Below are 18,832 nucleotides of genomic sequence, written 5' to 3'. Positions count from 1 at the left end.
TGACTACTCATCCCATCTCCCCACGCCCGAGCCTGGGCTGCTGCCCACCTCTGCATTTCCACACGCTGGGGGTGACTATACATCACTGCCTATTCTACCCACCTCCTCTTTTAGTGCCCAGCACCGCACCTGGGATGGCTCTGGATGTAACTGTTAAAGCGGCACTGTGGACAGCTGGAAGCTCTGTGCAACATTATCACTGGCCAGAGAACTAGAACCGGAGCAAGGAGTGGCAGGGCAAATTTCCCCCACCCTACCCCATCAGCCTGCTTCATCTACGTCTTGCGGAAGCCCCTTCTAGAGGTGCAGAAGGGGTTCAGTTTCCATGGTCTTTCTCAGTCCTTGGCCTCTGGCCAGACCGCCGGTGAGGGGGCCAGTCAGTGCAAGCCGGGACGGTGGTTTCCATGACATGGACGCCTGCCCAGAAGGAGCTGGTCTAAGAGCTGCCAAGCTCATTTCACACAGGCCATGGAACATGCTGCCTAGCAAGGTGTGAAGGTAATTAACAGCACAAGGCAAATGTTATTGGAGAGTTCAGACCAGTGCACACTGGGAAAGCCAGGGCTCTTACTGCTACGTGGGCTCACCTCAGTTCCAGTGCATTCTGGGATAGCCAGGCCTCTCTCCTCAGGCCCAAACCACTCTGGGAAAAACAGTCCTCCCAGTCCCATATCCCCAAACTTGGGATCGCCTCAGGCCCAGTGCACTCTGGGAAAGCTGGTCCTCTCAACCCTGTCCCTCACCTGTGACCTCTTCCGGTTTGATTTCTGCCTCAAACTCCAGGGTGATGCGTGTCACCTCCTTGTTGGGGGAGTTGCGGGCCCGGCGGCCTTTGCCCTTCTTTGATGAGTCACACTTGAGGTTCACGAAGGTCACCTGGCAATCCGAGCAGGGGGCCGCCCCGCCTGGAAGAGTGGGGGATAGAGAGTCAGGATCCTCCCCACAGCTCCCTTGGGAAACCCAAGCCCAGGTGGTCAATAGGGCCACTTCCCTCCACACAGCCATAGAGGAACTTACACGGCTGGTTGGGGCGGGTGGTGTGTGTGTATGTCTCACCTGGCGCCCCGTGCTTCCCCGACTCGTCCTGCTTCCCCTTCACGCGCGGGTGCAGGTGGCACTTGGCGTCCTTGATCTTGAAGGAAGCCTTTTGTTTGATTGGAGCAGCGACAGTCTCTAAAAGAAAAGGCAGGTGCTAAACACCAGAGGTACCAGCTGAGCCTCCTGCCATGGCAGCTGGGGGGCAGGGGAGGCTCAGACCGGCCCAGGAGAGCGACCTTACCCACGCAGTGATGGCTGCTGTTGCCAGGCCTCTGCTGGGCCCCCTGGCGCAGGATGGGCGTCCCACAGCTCACCGTGTAGCTGCTGTCGGACTCTGCAAAGAGGGAGAAAGGAGGGATTCAGACAGAGCCTGGGGCTCACTCCCGGCTGGCTTCCGAAGTGCTGCTCCGCTGCATCGCCCAGGGAGATCAGTGGGGGCTCAGCACCCTCGGAAATCAGGCCCTAAGCAGCTCACGTGTGCTGATCTGACCCCAACCTTTGATGCTCTAGAGACTGGTTCATTGCTGCGGGGTAAGGGGGCCAAGACTGGGGCCACAGTTGGGGGTGGGGCCAGGAGTGCAGCGGAGGCCCAGCCGGGGGTTGATGCTGGCAGCCGGGGCCCTGGGTGTAGGGCCAGGAGTGGGGCCCTGGGTGTGGGACCAGGAGTGGAACCCCAGGCGCGGGGCCAGGAGCAGAGCTGTGTGGTGCTCTCTCCCGGTGGGGGCTGGCCCGGGCCCCAGCCATGGCCCCCTGAAAGGTCCTCTTCACCCCCTGAGGGGAGTGCACCCTACAGTGTGGTGACTTCAGCATTATCCAGGCCTAAATCTAGCCTGTGCAGAGACATCCTGCTTCCCTAAGCCCCCTCTGTGCTTTCAACTACATATGGTGTTCTGTGGGGCACCGTTAAGCATCCACCTAAGTAGCGGGCAGGGAGAGATCCATATTTGTAAAGCCCTTTGGGACGGAAGGCGTTGGAGAAGACCAGTGCCCCGGGTAGGTTTCAGGGGAGATGTGGCCGCCACGGGTTGGTACCTGGCAGGAAGCGGGCCTTGGAGATGCAGGTGAGGGAGCAACTGTCCTTCTTGCCGTTCTTGTTGCAGGTGAGCATGGCCCGGTGAGAGATGGGGCCCGTCAGGCATTTCACCAGCTCTGAAGGACAACAAGCACTGAGTGGTGACAACAAGCAAGGGGCAACTCGGGGCCGACCAGCCAAGCAGGCGCTGCTCTGGGCACTGGGGGTGGGGAGTTATAATTGGGCCTACAAATTTAGCGCAATTGTGGGTGCAACTGAAAAAAGTGAGTGAAACTTCATTCACGATAATCTATCGGCATCAATAGTGATCGGGAAAGTTGCAACAGGGAAACAGAGAGACTGAATTAGTAGAAACAAAAAGACCTCCTGATATCGCTCAAGGACGGCGTTTTGATCGTCCCTGGTAAACCAAGCACCGTGAGACTGAACCATCAATGAATCAAAATTGGTGGGTCGGAAATTAGGCCTAATTGGTGGGCAAAACAGTGAGGGGATGGGCTACACAGTCCATCACTCCTTCTGGGGTCCTTACAGAAAGAGACTTTGAGAGACAAATTGGCGACTGGAGTGAGCTTCACCATCATGGCTGCCACCCCCACCATCTCCTGGGTCCCTGGGCCTTCGTCATTCTGATCCTGAGAGATGTCCTGACCACACCAGGCCAGAGAGAGAGGGAGTCACATGACATCACCACCTCCACTGGCTAAATCCTGACCACCACCTGGGATGTGAGACTTTTTCTCTCCCCCCGGGCGTGTTCTTCTCCTTCCCCACCATCTTTCTTCTATTTCCTCTCTCTCTCTCTCTCCTTTTTCCTTCTGGCTAAGAAGAGTCTGGCTTAGCTGGCCAAGACTGCCTATTTTGCAACACTGCTGGAAACCTGTGACCAGAAAGAGGCAGCTAAAAGCCCATTTATTCTATCCAAACTAATACAACAGTGGGACTCTAACCTTACTCCCAACTCCACTCCTGCCACAGCATCCATCCTCCTCCCTGAGCCACCTGCTTCTGCTGAGGGCCATCCTTGCAAGACAAGGGTGTGTGTGGTGTTCTGGGTTCTCCCGCACAGCTTTACACTCACACACTCAACCTGGGGCCATGAGTCAGCAGATCATCTTGAGGGGTGAGAGGCACTTGCTGGGGTTTCACTCACTTCTTCATTCTGAGGAGGCTTTGCTCAGTCTATCCCATCCCTTCTCTTGGCTGGTAATGGAAGGGAATCAACTGGGCACCACAGTGTTGCTGCGGGCTGTTAAAAACAGCTGCTGTGTCCCTCCCCAGAGGTCGCTGCATGTCCAGGGCAGGTAAAGAGATTTTTATAGGTATATCTATCAGCAAAGTGCTTTGGGATCCCTTGGGGAGAAGAGCACTATGTAAAGAACAAACAGAATTTGACTCAGGTCAGAAATAGCCAGGGGAAGTTCGGCAAGTGAAGGACGACACTTTCTGATGCGCACTTTTCTAGGTGAGGTGCCAGAATTTCCTCTACCGCTTCCCAAACTCTCTCTTCTCTTGAGTCCAGCAGCCCAGGAGAGATGGGTTTGGGGGAGGAAGGGGGCATTTAGATCAGGAGACCACCGCATGAAAACCAGCTCCACAGGCAGCATGATCTGGCCCCCTGTGCTAGCAGTCTCAGCAGAGGGGCGAAAGGCAGATTGGGGCATGGAGCCTGAACCCGGCATGACACTCGGACCAAGAGAGGACGCTATATGCCGGGGTGCATGGTCAACGTGCACCCAGTGGCCAAATCCAACCCATAAGCAGCACCCTTTCTGCTGCACCGTCTCCCCATACAAAGCACCTTCACAGCAAAATCCACCTGGATCAAATCTATCCACCACGTCCTGGCAAGGACCGAATAGAAAAATGCAGATCTCTGTTCAGGCTTTGCCGGCTGACCTATGCTCACCCACTAGATGGCAGCATGGGTTTTCTCTACCCACCTATGCAGTCCTTTTTGTTCCAGTGCAGTTTGCAGCTGGCCGGACAGGTACACTCGTAGCTGCCAGGGGCGTTTACGCAGCCGAATTTGCAGCCTCCTCGGTTGATGCTGCATTCATCGATGTCTGCAGGGAGCAAAGCGAGACGATTACTGAGAACTGGAATTGCCATGCTGCATAAAGCAAGCTCTGTTAGAGGTTACAGCAGGCTGAGCGGGGGCAGGGCTCCTGGATTCTATTTCTAGCTCTTGGAGTGTTCCAGCAGTTACAGCTGGTGGGGCAGAGGTTGGCAGCCAGGACTCCTGGGTTCTAATCCTGGCTCTGCCACTGACTCACTGTGCAGTCCTGACCAAATCACTTAAGGCCCCATTTTCAAAGCAGCCTGTAATTCTGGGTGTCCAACCTGAGATGCCTCGGGCCGGATCCCACAGCTCCGATTAGCACCAGTGGGGAAGGACACGTGAAACAAGAGGAGAATTTAGTCCAACACGTGCAGGGACGTGAGTCCCCTCTTCACAGCACCCTGCTGCATATCAGCTGTGACTCAGGATGGCACTGCCCCAGGCACTCTCCGTAGGGAGAAAGTAAGGGCACGCACTTCCGGACAGCAGCTAGCCCTGACTCCCAGGGCGCGATGACCATTAATCAGTACTCTGGGGAGGGACACTCTGGAGAAAGGCTTGGAGGACGGCAGAAAATGAAGCTGCCCCACGGTAACAAACAGGACAAGACCCGGCACGTATCCAGCAGCACTGCCTGTGAGGGTCTCAAAGCCCCGTGTGAGCAGGAACCCATTACGTCTCCCAACCCCACTCTACAGAGGGGCAAAGGGACTTTTTCAAAGTCTCATGATAAGTCAGGGCAGAGCCAGGGAGAGAACCCAGGTGTCCTGGCACCCAGGCAACTGCTTTAACCACTAGCCCGACCCCTCTTCTCAGAGCCTCCCCCTGGAGCCAGGGTCAGAGGAAAAAAACTGCCAGCGGCTTCTCTGGTAGGATGTAGGAGAAGTTCCCTGCTCAAACTCCTGCTCAAACTCCTCAGCTCCCTGAAGCTTCTTCTCACCTTTGTCCCCTTGCTGACAGCCAGGCCGAGCGTGAGCACAGCCCCATAATCATCCTCATCCCCACCCCAAGAGCTCCCTGCAACCAGCAATTTCAGCGGCTATTTCCATTAATCAGGAGCTGTCCTCTGATCACTCCTCCCACAAGCCAACAGAGCGCCCACTGGCTGGGGAAAGCAACTAGAGCAATGGGTCCCCATAGAGAGCTAAGCAATCCCCCCACCTCGCTGGGACTCCAACCATGGCCTTGGAGGTCTGCGAGCAGAGCCAGACCCAGCTCCTCCCAGCTGGGCAAGAGGGAAAGGGAAGGGGAAGGGGAGTGCAGGGCTGGGCAGAGATCCAAGGTGAGCAGAGAGTAGAGGGGGATGGTGAGTGACCAGGAGCAACCTCAGGGGTGAATAGCCCATGATGATGGATGCTATGGAGCAATGTAAGACTGAACAGCTAGATGGGAGAGGCAGACCAGAGATGGGGATAAGGGACTCTGCTCCCTGCTCCCACCCCCCACCCCACCCTCTTGGGGTCAAGGTCAGTGAGAGGATTACTGTCCTGGCCGAAGGCACTGCCAATGTGAACCTGGTTTTGACCCAATCCCACCATGTCAATTGCTTCACAAGCTCCGCAGTGGATGGCAGGGGAGCTGCTCTGCCTTCCCTTCTTCACAGCCCTTTCGATCACCCAAATGGGCCGATCTTATTAGGGCTCACGTCACCCACCACTGAAATGCATCCGTCTCTGGGGTGGAAAGCGACAGCTGTGTTACAATGCACAGCAACGCTGCATCTCAAGAAGTGAAGACAAATACTGTATCCGACCGACCCACAGGAAGGTGGGAAGGAATTTCTCAACTGAATTTGGTTAGGATGCGGGGGCTAACGCGCCGACTCCTGACACAAGTGCTATCGGTGGAGGGGTCTGTCATGAGCCAAAGGATCGGGGCTTTGGTTTATTTCTTATCCCAAACCATGGCAGCTCCTCCGTGACAGCAGCCTTTGCACCAACTTTGCTGGAGTGCTGGATTCAGGACTGACTCAGAATCACCAGCACCACCCTTGTCCCAGGCTGTGTCCTTGGTGGTTTTTCTCACTAACGAGTGGCTGCTTTCTCCACCAGCTGGAATTTCTGTGTGGCTCCACCTTTACCCCCAGACACAGGGAAATAAAGTAGCCCAGCCAGGTGGTGACAAACATTTGGCTCATAGGGACTAGATTCTCTGTCTAGATTGCCTCGCAGGGGCAGCTGAAGTGCTCGATAGAATCTTCTTTTTGTTTTCTATGTGAAATCTCTCCGTTGGTGGGAAAACCAATCACTCTGCTAGGACGGGGGACCAGCCAGACATAGAAAGACAGGACTTAAAAACTAGATTCCATTTAGCAGCTTTGCTCTCAACGCTCGATTTGCATCCTGGATTCTGGATTCCTAGTTTGTCATCTATTTCAGCCACCCCACATTCATTGATTCATCAAGCCTCAGGCCAGAAGGGAACATTAACTCACCTAGTCTGACCCTAGGGTTGCCAACTTTGTTTGGATGAATTCCTGGAGATTTCATCACATGACATAATCTTTAGTTGAAGATTCATCTTTAATTCTGGAAACTCCAGGACAATCCTGGAGGGCTGGCGACCCTATCTGACCCTCCTATATACCAGGACAGAGAAATTCACCCCATGACCACCACACTGAGCCCAGTAACGTGTGTACTCCTGAGCGGTGTGACACAAACCAAGAGCCCTTCCCAACATCCTGCCTCACTCTCTCTGCAAACCGCAGCCAGCAGGCGGTTTAAGCCGGCCTCTGGCTTTACGAGAGGTTTTATAAACCTCCTCCCTCAAGGAACTCTTCTGCTCCCAATGGGAGGGACAGCACTTCCCTGTCCGGCGTGTTTAGCACATGCTGTGAGCGAGCGCTCATGGACAAGTGTGGCTGCCTGTCTGTGTTGACCCGCTTGTGTGTTTGTGTCTGCATGCAAGTGGGCATGAAATCACAGCAAGGACTCACTGGCTGTATAAACAGAGGCAGCCTGGCAAGAAAGATGGAGCAGAGCTGCATTCAGTGGGTGAAATCCTGCCTTCATTGAAGTGAATAGCAAAACTCCCATTGACTTCAGCAGGGCCAGGATTTTATCTGGGGCAGGCAGGGACCAGGTGTCTAACAGGGGGGCTCCTGGGTACAGGGTTCACTGAACATTTAGGTATGTGAGTTTGACAACACTAGTCCAGCCTGCCATGCCAATGACATCTAACTGAACTGAACTGGGATTATTTAGTCTGCAGAAGAGAAGAATGAGGGGGGATTTGACAGCTGCTTTCAACTACCTGAAAGGGGGTTCCAGAGAGGATGGATCTAGACTGTTCTCAGTGGTACCAGATGACAGAACAAGGAGTAATGGTCTCAAGTTGCAGTGGGGAAGGTTTAGGTTGGATATTAGGAAAAACTATTTCACTAGGAGGGTGGTGAAGCACTGGAATGGGTTACCTAGGGAGGTGGTGGAATCTCCTTCCGTAGAGGTTTTTAAGGTCAGGCTTGACAAAGCCCTGGCTGGGATGATTTAGTTGGGGTTGGTCCTGCTTTGAGCAGGGGGTTGGACTAGATACCTCCTGAGGTCCCTTCCAATCCTGATATTCTATGATTCTATGAACTGCATTTACATTGACTCCATTGGAGCTGCAGCACTTTACATCGGCCGAGAATATGCCCCATCATGGGCACTTGCGTTTGCTGGACGTGGGAGGTGCGTTCTCAGTCTGGATTGTGTTTACACAGGACAGGAAGGGACTTCCTGAGTCATCGAGTGCAGTCTCCTGCTATCACAGGCCATCACAGAATCAAACGGGTTTCCAGGTAGAGGCATTTGCACTGGTCTGTGCAAGCATCTGTTGTGTGTGCACAGGATGGTGGGGGTGTTGTGCAGGAGGGTGCATTCGTTGTGTGCGTGAGGGCTTCTTTGTGTCGGTGCACCAGCCTTAATCTAGGTAATCCAGGGTATCTCGATATACGTAACTTGCACTGAAAACTACCGCTGCAAACCACACTGCTGCCGTAACACGCCTGAACAAACCTCTTTGCGCTTTTCATCTTCCCTGCTATTCCCTCGGGCACAGGCTTCCCCTTCCCTTGCGCTCGGGAGTTATCTGATTCGGGAAACTCAACTCAAAACCTTTTTGAAGTCGTCCCCCCCACCAACTTTGTGCCAAGAACTCTGGGGATTTTTTCTCTCTCTCCCTGAGCGGACAAGTCGCAAATCGCTCCGGTCGCTTTGTTTGAAGTTGCAGACACAACTGTCTGGCTCCCTGCACCCACTCGGCTTATGGAGCTCCATTTATTTAGGAATCGTCAGAAAGAGAGAAATCCCCTCCCCCCTTGGCATCCACCTCGCTGCTTACAGGGGGAGGCAAACGTGGCAGCGGGGGCCCTGTTTTCCTATCCGAAGAGGTTAAGCCATTGGAATAGTCAGGAAAGAAGCAATCAAAGTCCCAGAGCGGATTGGGATACTAGGGACTCAACTGCTCCGGAGAGGAGCGCAGTATGGGACTTCCCCACAACCGTGATCCCAGTGCCTGCGTCCCAAAGATCTCTCTGCCATCCACTCCTCCTCAAGGGACACCTGGGCGGCAGTCCCTTTCATGGCTCATCCAGCCCTTTCTGAACACCTGTATGCTAGCTGCATAACCCCCCAACACACGCACATGGTTCCTGTCTCCTGCTGGGTAGCAAGAAATGTATCCCTGGTAGGAGCACAGAGATGGCCAGACTGCGTCAATTCATCTAGTACAGGATCTCGTCTCTGACAGCAGTAAGTATCAGATGCTCCAGAGAAAGTGCAAGAAACACCGATGTGAGCAGTTCCAGGAAAACCTGCCTGGGATAGTTTCTTCCTGTCTCCCAATAGTCCGAGACTGGCTTCTCGCTGACACAGGAAGCTTTAGACCACTTGTTCGTTTTAACCCTTATCTATATCCTTCTCTGAATCCTCAGCTCTTGGCCTCAATGATAACTTGTGGCAATGAGTTCCACAGCCTAGCCATGCAGTATACTGAATCGTACATGTTAAAGCTGGAAAAACCCTACTGGGCTCCATATAGCCCAGCCCCTCTCCTCACCCCAGGAAACAAGGCAAGACTGTTCCATACAATCCTTCTCCAGGGCCTGGTCCAGTCTAGTCCTAGGTAGCCCAAGTGATGGGACTCCCAGCCCTTCCCTGGGGAGACGATTCCCCTGCCAGAGAGATCCCACTGCCAGGAAGCTGGCAAATGGGACAGTAACTCTCATACCTCCACAGTGGGTGAGCCCGTACAGCGTGTAGCCCTTGTGACACAGGCACTGGAAGCTCCCTGGGGTGTTGACACAGACGTGGTCACAGGTCCTGTCGAAGGAGCATTCGTCAATATCTGGGAGGAAGAGGGAAAGACAGAGAGCATGAGGCAAGGCCCGGCCCAGCCAGGGGGTGGGCTCCACAGGGGTCTCGAGCCCCGGGGCTTGGCTGGCTTCTCAAGGGTTCGATTCCTTCCCCACCCACCTCCAGCGTCACCCAGAAAGACTGAAATGAATACTCCTGCTGTGCACAGCTCTCTCCCACTGTGCCAGAGGGGTTGTCCAAGTCCAAAGCCCTGCAGGGAAGAGCCAGCCGGGAACGGAGTCTATACCAACATCTGCTCCTTTACCCTGCATAGGACAGGGGGATGGGAGCACCCCAGAACACACCCCTTTCCCAGCCCCACTGCCACACTGAGTCTCCCTAGGTCTATGCAACGCTGTGCCCCTGGGCGGGTTATCCGCAATGAACCTGGGACCTCTCAGCAGGAGCCTCTATGGCTGGAGCCAAAAGACCTGTCTGTGTTAGCAAAGGATGTACCAGGGTCATCAAACTCCACCTGCGGCCCAGCCAGCACTAGAGGGCGACAGAGCTCCACAGTGGGTGGATTATGCCTCTCCGCCCCCCCAAGCCCAGCCTTTACCCTGCCGCAGAGATGCTTTGCAAGACAAAGGGCTTGGCTACACTGACGCTTTACAGCGCCGCAACTTTCTCGCTCAGGGTGTGAAAAAACACCCCCCTGAGCGCAGCAAGTTACAGCGCTGTAAAGCGCCAGTGTAAACAGTGCCCCAGCACTGGGAGCCGCGCTCCCCGCGCTGTAAACTAATCCCCTCGGGGAGGTGGAGTACCTGCAGTGCTGGGAGAGCTCTCTCCCAGCGCTGGCGCCGCAACCACACTCACACTTCAAAGCGTTGTTGCGGGAGCGCTCCCGCGGCAGTGCTTTGAAGTTTTGAGTGTAGCCACAGCCAAAGGGTTAAATCCCAAGGTGCCAGCCTAGAATGGAAAGTCCCCCGTGGGGTGGGGGGGGGAAAGCAGCTGCAAGCTCCCCAATGCCATGGGTCCAGGGACATGTGATCCAGCACACCTTCCCCCCTCCTCCGCCCCAAATGGAAACCAAAGCTGCGATCCCCTGGCAGAGCCCCCTCCAAGGAAGGTGCCAGCGTCACCCACTCTGCCCTGCGGGGGGCTTCGTTGTGGGAGGGCGGCACAGTCTGCAGGGGCAAACCTGGCCTGCAAGGTTTATTTTTATTTCATTGGCTTTGTTAACTTAATTGCCACGATCAGATCAAACTTCCAAGAATGCAGAACCTGGATGGAGATGAAAGAGGTGCCAGCCAAAGGCACACCAATCCCCCACCGCCGACCTCCCCAGGGCCTGGCCCCGTGCACTCAGCAGGTAACACCTGTACTCTGTCACACCCCAGCGACTCACGGCTTCAGACACTCACCCAGCGATGAAGGGCCCAAGTGCTGATTCAGGGAAGGCCTGGGAATCTTGGCATTGGGGGGGAGGGGGAGGTGCAGATACCGGCCCCCCTGCATACTTCAGCTCAAGGCTGGTCTCGTTCACAAGTGAGATGAGTTGGGTGACCTCAGACAGATAATACTTTGCATGCCCATGGGGCCTTTCATAAGAAGATTGCAAAGCACGACTCTCTCCCACCCAGGGAGAGAGTTAAAGTTTATTCCATTTTACAGATGGGTCTACCAGAGAGGGGTGAGCCCATGGCAGAGCTGGAAACAGAGAACCCAGGAGTCCTGGCTCCCTGTCCCCTGCTCTAACCAGTAGTCAACACACTGCCTCCCTTCTCTGCTCCAGGCAGATCAAGTTGCATGAGCATGGAGGAAGCTGAAAGCGGTAGGATAGAAGTGTTCTGTTAGGGACTGAGGGTTTGACCCCTCCGTGCCCACCCAGCCAGTCCCTGCCTTACCTCTATGGTCCACGGTGAAAACAAATGTGGTTGATTACAAACCACAGCACAATCCCAGACCGCGCATGCCATAACCCCACCCCTGTTCATTCCAACCAGCTGGGCCACTTGGCGAAGGGCAATTCCCAGGGAAGAGGGCAGGAGGGGATGGGCCAGGCTGTTTATTCCCATTAAGGTTCCTGAGAGTCCTGGCTGCCTCTGAAGAGAACAGATCTCGGAAAAAGAAAATGGCTGGCGTGTGTGTGCCCACGTGTGTATGCATATGTGTGAATGTGCACATGTGTGTGCCGTAGCCAATGAGATGTCAACCCATCCCCTGGATCCCCTGCAAAAGTCTTGTGCAATAAACAACTGCCATGGTCTGTAAAAACAGTGACGTGTCTGAGTATGTTAACGTGCGAATGAGGCTGCACGCATTTCCCTAGGTTCAGAGGGCATCCTGTGCCCCATGTCTCAGATCCCCTGAGTTTAGCATGCGTGTGCGTGCGGCCATGCATGTAGCTGTTACATAGATACACACATTCCACAGAAAGACATGCCAAGGTGTGATAACACTGAATGCCCGCAGGCTTTCGTGTGTTGGTTGTAAGCTGTGGTCTCTGAGATGTTATCTGGCACGCCCAGTGAGGTTGTTAGTTGATTCATAGGCCAGAAGAGATCATTACGATCATCTCATCTGACTCCCCACGTAGCACCAGCCAAAGAACCTCACCCAACGATTCCTGCAGCCATCCCCTCGGTGGCTTGACGATCCGAGTAACCCCGCTGACTGCGGATAGAGCCACGCCTGGAATTTCAGCCCAGTTTCGCAGACTCAAGAGACGGGCCCAGACCAGAGCCCAAAATCCAAACACCTCTGAAGCGTGAAGAGGTTTGGATCAGGAACTTGCTTTCACTGCTGGGCCCCTGAGTCTCTCTCATGGCCTCAGGCCTGGGAGAAGTCTAGGAGCTGAATTTTGAGACTCTGGGAGTCCCCTGGGGCCAGATTTTTAAGTACTCAGAACCCACAATTGGGGCCAGATTTTCAAAAGTGCCCAGCTTCTGGCTGCTCCCACTGAGAATAATGGAGAACCCCGCCATGCACACCCACGCCGAGAACAATGGAGAACCCCCACCCCCACGCCCACCCACGCACTGAGAACAATGGGGAACCCCCTCCCCCATGCACGCACACGCACTGAGAACAATGGAGAACCCCCTCCCCCATGCGTGCACACCCATTGAGAACAATGGGGAACCCCCTCCCCCATGCACGCACACGCACTGAGAACAATGGAGAACCCCCTCCCCCATGCCCACACACACACTGAGAACAATGGGGACCCCCCTCCCCCACGCGCTCCCACTGAGAACAATGCGGAGCGGCTGAACAACCCTGGCCACCTTTGCTTTGGAGACATGGGATGTTTTTGATGCTAAGACAAAGTCCTTTGTACCTGAAAAGCCAAGAGTGCTTGGGGGTGACGCTGTCAGCACAGCATGCGTTAGCCATCAGAAGTGCCCCCCATGGCTAATTCCTCACTGGGAGGTGCACAGCACCCCTCCACGACTCCATTCGACACTGCGTCGCTCCCAGGGGAGTGGGACCAGCTACCAGCCCTGGAGCCCCTCCACGGGACGTGGAACCCAGTTGCGCTGCAGGCCCCGCGCGGCGCTCACCTTGGCAGGTCCTTTCGTTGATCAGCAGCTTGTAGCCTTTCTTACAGCTGCACTCGAAGCTGCCCACCGTGTTCCTGCAGATGTGGTCGCAGCCGCCATTGTTCAGCCGGCACTCGTCGATATCTGTGGCGGGGAGACACAAAAGGTCCCATTACGCAGACTGACTGGATCCAGCGACACAAGCAAGGGGGGTGCGGTTAGAGGCGAAGGAACCAGCTGCCCAAGAAAAGAAAGGACGGCCCGGCGGTTAGGGCACTAGCCCTGCAATCAGGAGACCCGAGTTCATGTCTGTGCTCCGTCACCGACGCCCTGTGTGATATCCCTTGTCTCTCGGTGCCTCGGTTCCCCATCAGAACGCTAGGGAGAACAGCGCTGCCTTCTCAGGGGGGGTATTGGCCAGCTCAATGTGGCACAGATTGTGAGACGCTCTGATAGTATAGTTATGAGAGCTGCCATCTAAGTGCCTCAGCTAGATGGATATTAAAGTCAAGGGGAGTTTTGCTATTGATTTTAACGGGAGAAGGACTGGGGCCTTTGATGAGCACAGCTACCTGTGATGGGACAGGATGATACAATACAGTCAGAGGCCAGGAGGAAATCAAGACACCCGGGCTCTATTCCCAGCTCTGCATCCTTGGGTGAATCGCTGCATCTCAGTTTCCCCATCTGTCCAGTGGGGATTAGACTACGCACCCAGCTCACAGGGACGGAAGGAGGATGAATGAATATCTGCAAAATGCCTGGATGTCCTTGGTGGAAAGCATCCGTTCTGACACAGATACAAAGATTCTGCGCAGTCGCTACTGGCAAGTGGGGCTGAGGGCTCTTGGGGAACACGTGCGTTAGCAATAGAGAGACTGGCAGAAAACAAGAAGGGGAAAAATCACCCTCAGAAGAATAGGAGTTAGACAAAATAAGCACGCAGGTTTCTAAAACTTCCCGACTTTTAGGCAACAAGCGACACTAAAAAATAAATACCACCCCACCCCCGCATTTCCAAAGAGCTTCTATAACCTGCTAAGCGGTTGGGTTTGGTTTTGTACTCGCCTGCAAATTTACTGCTAGGAAATGACCTGTAAAACAGAACGAGCCTGGGCTGACAAATCCCAGGTAAGAGCTCAGGGCAGACCTTGCCCAAAGCTCCATTTGCATCCCTCCCCCACTTCTGTGTTGCCTTCAGCTCCAGGATGACAGCTGCGGCTCTCTGGGGTTGTGGCTTTTCTTTTATTATGGTGAGTGAACTAGCCATAAAACAGCTCACAACTGTAATAAAATCCCAGACACAGGGGATATGGCTCTGGGTTATTATGCTTTCCTGGAACTGCAGAATGGGAAAGGTGGTGTGCTCTGAACAATAATAATGAAGCCCAGAGGGGTCTGGAATCGGTCAGGCAGGTAGATGGCTTTCAGCAGGATGGTGCTTTCCTTTCAACTACGGTCAAGGACCCCAAGCTGCCAAAAGACAGAACGCAGGCGCCTTCCATTTCTGGAGCTTCACCTTCTCTCCTGGGGGCTGGCCGAGTCAAGGGTCTCCCGCTGAAGGGATGGCATGTATCTGGAACCCCAAGCTCGTATGTGCGTGAGTGTGTGTGTGTGTGAGACAGGATCTGTCTCTTTCACTCACATACACTATGCACATGTGTTGGTGATACCCCTAATTCCTCCAAATGTTCCTCCTTTTTTTTAAAATAATGTAGTGAATTTGCTGCTAATTTAAAACACGATGGATTGATGGCCGTTCGGCCAGCATTTCTGTTTAAGTACAGCCCCAGCAAGCATGGAAACTTCTATTTGCTCCTACAATTCATTTTGCAAGTGCAAATTTCACGGGTGAAAGTTGTGTCAGGAAACAATGAACACAGCTGAAAACAGACCCAGACAGCCCATGCAACGCAGCCATCCGCAGCTAAGGGCGTGCATGGGTTATTACTCAGTAATACCACACAAATAGCATATATACCTCTAGATCTGCCATCCAGGAACCTCAAAACACTGCACAAACATTATGTCCACTCTCACTTTGGGATAATGGGTCAATTTCCTTGGCACCCACACATTATGAATCAGCCATGACCACCGTCAAGAATATGATTCATCGTTGCAAAGAGTGAAGTTAGCCTCTCAACACCCTGACATAGGGCCGTGTTATCCCACTTTAAAGATGAGCCATCAAACAGGGAGACAGTGTGTGACTTGCCCAGGAAGTCTGTAGCAGAGCTAGGAGCGGAATCCAGATTCCCCAGCTCCCAGTCTTTTGATTTCATCACAAAATCAGCCTTCCCCACAGTCCCCCCTTGGATGTTTCAACCCCATTTCACAGGGGAGGGAGCCGAGGCAGAGAGGTTCACGGAGTTGCTGCAGGTGAAGGAGTGAGTCACTGGGGTTGGCATGCAGAAGTCCTGGCACTGAGAACCCTGCTCTAACTGCTAGCCCACCACAGTGTTTGTGCTGCCAGGCTGCATGACTGCCGCCAGACTGAACCTTCCCCTGCCTCTGGATTTCACAGGGAACGGGGCTGACACAAGGCAGCTACAATCCCTGGCTCACAAGGAATCGGAACAACAGGGCTGCTGTTCCCAGGCAGAGCCGGGGTGGGGGCTGGGAAGTGGGATTTTAACGCCTCTGAACAACAAAAGTTCCAAAAGGCGCCCCAGGGGACAGGGTGCAGTGCACCTCGCCAGCGATCCCAGGTACGGTGCACCTTCCCAGGTAAGCTCGGGGAGCGGGGACAGTTCGGCTGGGAAATGCAGCTCCCTCCCTTTGTAGGTGAACTGGTTTCCCAATGACAAGGTTCAGAGTAGCAGCCGTGTTAGTCTGTATCCACAAAAAGAACAGGAGTCCTTGTGGCACCTTAGAAACTAACAAAGAGCATTTCATCTTCCACAGTCCGATGTACAGTCTGGGTAGAGGCCTCTGTGCTGGCTGGGAGTCAGCCCTCGCCCTCAGGTCTAACCGCATTGGCCTGTCGGAGGGCGGGGGAGGAGAGGAGAGCACCTCATGTTGCCAAGGGGGCCAGGTGCTTAGGCGCCAGATGATGCAGGTAGGTGCTTTTGTCCACAAGGTGCCTAAGCAGGTTTGGTGCTTAACTCCCAGGAAAGTCGATGGGACTTCGGTGTCTAACGCACTTAGGCACTTTTGTAAATCCCACTCAACGCCCATCTGCATTGTTAGACACCTAAATCCCTTTGTACATCTTGCCCAAACTCTTTGGAGTCTCCTGAGATACTCAAGCCCCAGCCCGTCAACCCATGCACACACCACAGTGCCTATCACCATAGTATCTAGGCACAGATCTCCGGTGTAACACCCATCACCATAGGACCTCAGTATAGATCTACCTCAAACACGGGGTCTAGCACGCAGCACCCACAGGTCACCATCCCCACGTACGAGGAAGACTTAGTACAGGGGTCCACCTCCACCAAGAATTCTGCTCTTAAAAACCAGCACCCTGCCTGGCCCACGAAGCCTCCAGAGACACCGGCTGGTGGGGACAGCCCCAGGCTCTCTTATGGCACAGCAATGCTCTTCCGCATGGGGTTTAATCCTTACTGAACCATTGCAGAGCAGACTGCAGTAGGGCTGATGCGGGAGAGAGGAAGATGGCCTCTTATCACTAACAGCAGGAACCAGAGCTCCCCAGGGAGACATATGTGGCTGTCTCATCAGTTCCACGGCCACTGAAACGTTTCTCCATGCACGGCAGGAGGCTCTGGGTATGAGGGGATCTGGATGCAAGGGGGTTGCAGCTGAGGAGTGATGGGTGCAGGAAGTGTTGGGGGAAGAGGACTAGCAGCTGAGCCCGGCGCAGGGTAGGAGCCACGAGCCCAGTCTTCCCCAGTTCTGCTCCCTGCCCCACAGTGATTTACCTCTCTGCCGGCTGCCCTGGGCACCCGAAACATACTGCTGGGGAGGGTCATATGACCGCTCTTGTGACGTCCCTTTGCTTCCCCATCAGAAAGTCATTTTTCTGCGAGGAAGCAAAGAAATCTGTGGGAGTCATAAATTCTGCACATGCGCAGAATTCCCCCAGGAGTAAAAGTTGCTCCCAGCAGAGAATAATCCCCTAACAGGAGAGCTGCTGGTTCCACACTCCTCCATATAATCTGGGCTCAAAGCTGCCAGGCCCTCGCTCGCTGGTCCCTTACCTTTGCAAGTTTTCCTGTCTGGCTGCAGCATGAAGCCCATTGGGCAGCTGCAGTGCACACCCGTGGCTGCATCATGGCACTTGCTGTCACAGCCCCCATTGTTCACGGCGCAGGTCTCTGCATGGGGAGGAAAAGAGAGAGGTTAGCAATAAATGCTTTTAAAGGATGCCCAATCTAGGAGTGAGGTGCAAACACGCTGCTGAGGTGACTTCGTGCTGGGTGGGTTCGAGATCCCAAATGGAAATATCTACACTGCTATCTTTAGCAGGCTAGTATGAGTTTCACTACACGGGCTCGGCAGCTTGGTCCCCCAGCTGCAGTTAGACATACCCAAACAGGCCAAATTTCCAGAAAGAGCTGAATGCCCTCTGCAAATCCAGCCCCTTTTTGGGGCATCCCTTTTTGAAAGTCTTGTCACACGGCTCAGTGGTGGTCTGAATGTAACGGCAGAGCAACAAAACCCAGGGCAGGGCTTTCTACAAGCGAAGAGGACGCCTACCTGTGCCTAGGGAGGAGAGAGCAAATCTTCTGATTCACCGGTAGAGCAACCAGTCATTAATAGCGACACCATCACACACACACACGCATGCACACACTCATTCAGAACTTGCAGGATCTTTTCTCCCTGTATTAGTTTTAACCTCCCTTTGGAGGGAAACATGGAGTTTGGCTTTTTCCATCTGGAAACACTGATTCTTTGCCTGAGGGTTTCCCAAGAAAGCCGGGGAATGGTGGGAGAGATGCACACATCTGTTTGTGCACCAACATCACACATGTCGACCATACAGGACCCGCTAAGTGACCTACTGCTGAGCGGCCGACAAAGGGACCAGGAGACTGCAAAACTTTAGAGTAGGTCCTACATAAACACTGAACAGCTGTTGCCACTGGTTGTCTTTAATGTCTCAGCAACAGAATCGTGGGTTTTCTTTTTTAATAGATGCTCAGGTTCTGGAGGACAACTGCTACTAGCTTAAATTAAAATAGTCTTGTAGAAATTTTAAGGCAGGTCAAATGTGGGGCATAAATCTACTTGGCAGCATCCCACTTGAGCACAGCCTTCCTAATGCTTTGCATTTCTATCGTGCCTTTCTTCAGAGGATTTCAAACCATTTGACAGCATTCGTTAGCCTTCCCCACATCCTGAGGGGTGCACTGGCATCCCAGGTCTTCTGGTGTGTCGATGGCAGAGCAGGAAAAAGAACCCAGGAGTCCAGGTTCCCAGTCCCCCACTCTACCCCCTAGATAACCCTCTCTCCTTCAAAGAATCTGCTCATTAATAACATCAGAATTCTTGGTTGAAGCGTGGCAGACAGGAAAGGGGAACTGGTCTGTTCTATCAGGAGACGCTTTCTCTATTAAAACAACATGTTAGGCAGTAACACAGGTAAAAGCCAGAGCGGCTGCTCAGGAATGTTTGGAGATGGGACTTGAGATGAGATTGAGGCACAGCAGTTTGCTGGCAGGTTTCAAGGTTTCAAGGGGGCACATGTGAGCTAGTTAAATCCCTGTAGGAGGCCACCTGTCACTCCCAGGCACTGGGAAAGTGGAGTTTGTTTGTGACTGGAAGAGGTTCTGGCTTCCCAAAGGAGCAGGCTGTTCTGGTCCCCATCCAGCAAAGAACTTATGCATGTTCCACGGGGCTCCTCGTGTGCTTAAAGCTAGGCACAGGGAGTGGTTAAATAAAAAATTTTACAAACCCCAACGTT

At 53.8% G+C, this 18,832-nt stretch overlaps 1 protein-coding gene across 1 annotated transcript in view; it reads right to left on the bottom strand.

The window, feature by feature from the left end:
* The window catches only part of SCUBE3 (signal peptide, CUB domain and EGF like domain containing 3), a 90,494-nt gene that overhangs the window by 11,471 nt on the left and 60,191 nt on the right, over positions 1-18,832 (bottom strand). Inside the window, exons 8-15 of the mRNA XM_024200229.3 lie at positions 17,124-17,240; positions 12,976-13,098; positions 9,345-9,461; positions 4,015-4,137; positions 2,071-2,187; positions 1,280-1,372; positions 1,057-1,173; positions 744-905 (exon numbers count right to left, since the gene is read on the bottom strand). Of these exons, the coding sequence (XP_024055997.1) occupies positions 744-905; positions 1,057-1,173; positions 1,280-1,372; positions 2,071-2,187; positions 4,015-4,137; positions 9,345-9,461; positions 12,976-13,098; positions 17,124-17,240 (969 nt within the window). The remainder of the gene's footprint in view (positions 1-743; positions 906-1,056; positions 1,174-1,279; positions 1,373-2,070; positions 2,188-4,014; positions 4,138-9,344; positions 9,462-12,975; positions 13,099-17,123; positions 17,241-18,832) is intronic.

This window comes from Terrapene carolina, unplaced genomic scaffold (assembly GCF_002925995.2).
Source record: "Terrapene carolina triunguis isolate 2854851 unplaced genomic scaffold, T_m_triunguis-2.0 Scaffold604, whole genome shotgun sequence".
Classification (NCBI taxonomy): Eukaryota; Metazoa; Chordata; order Testudines; family Emydidae; genus Terrapene; species Terrapene triunguis.
Note: the sequence above shows the minus strand (reverse complement) of the source record. Positions and strands in the feature narration are given on the sequence as shown.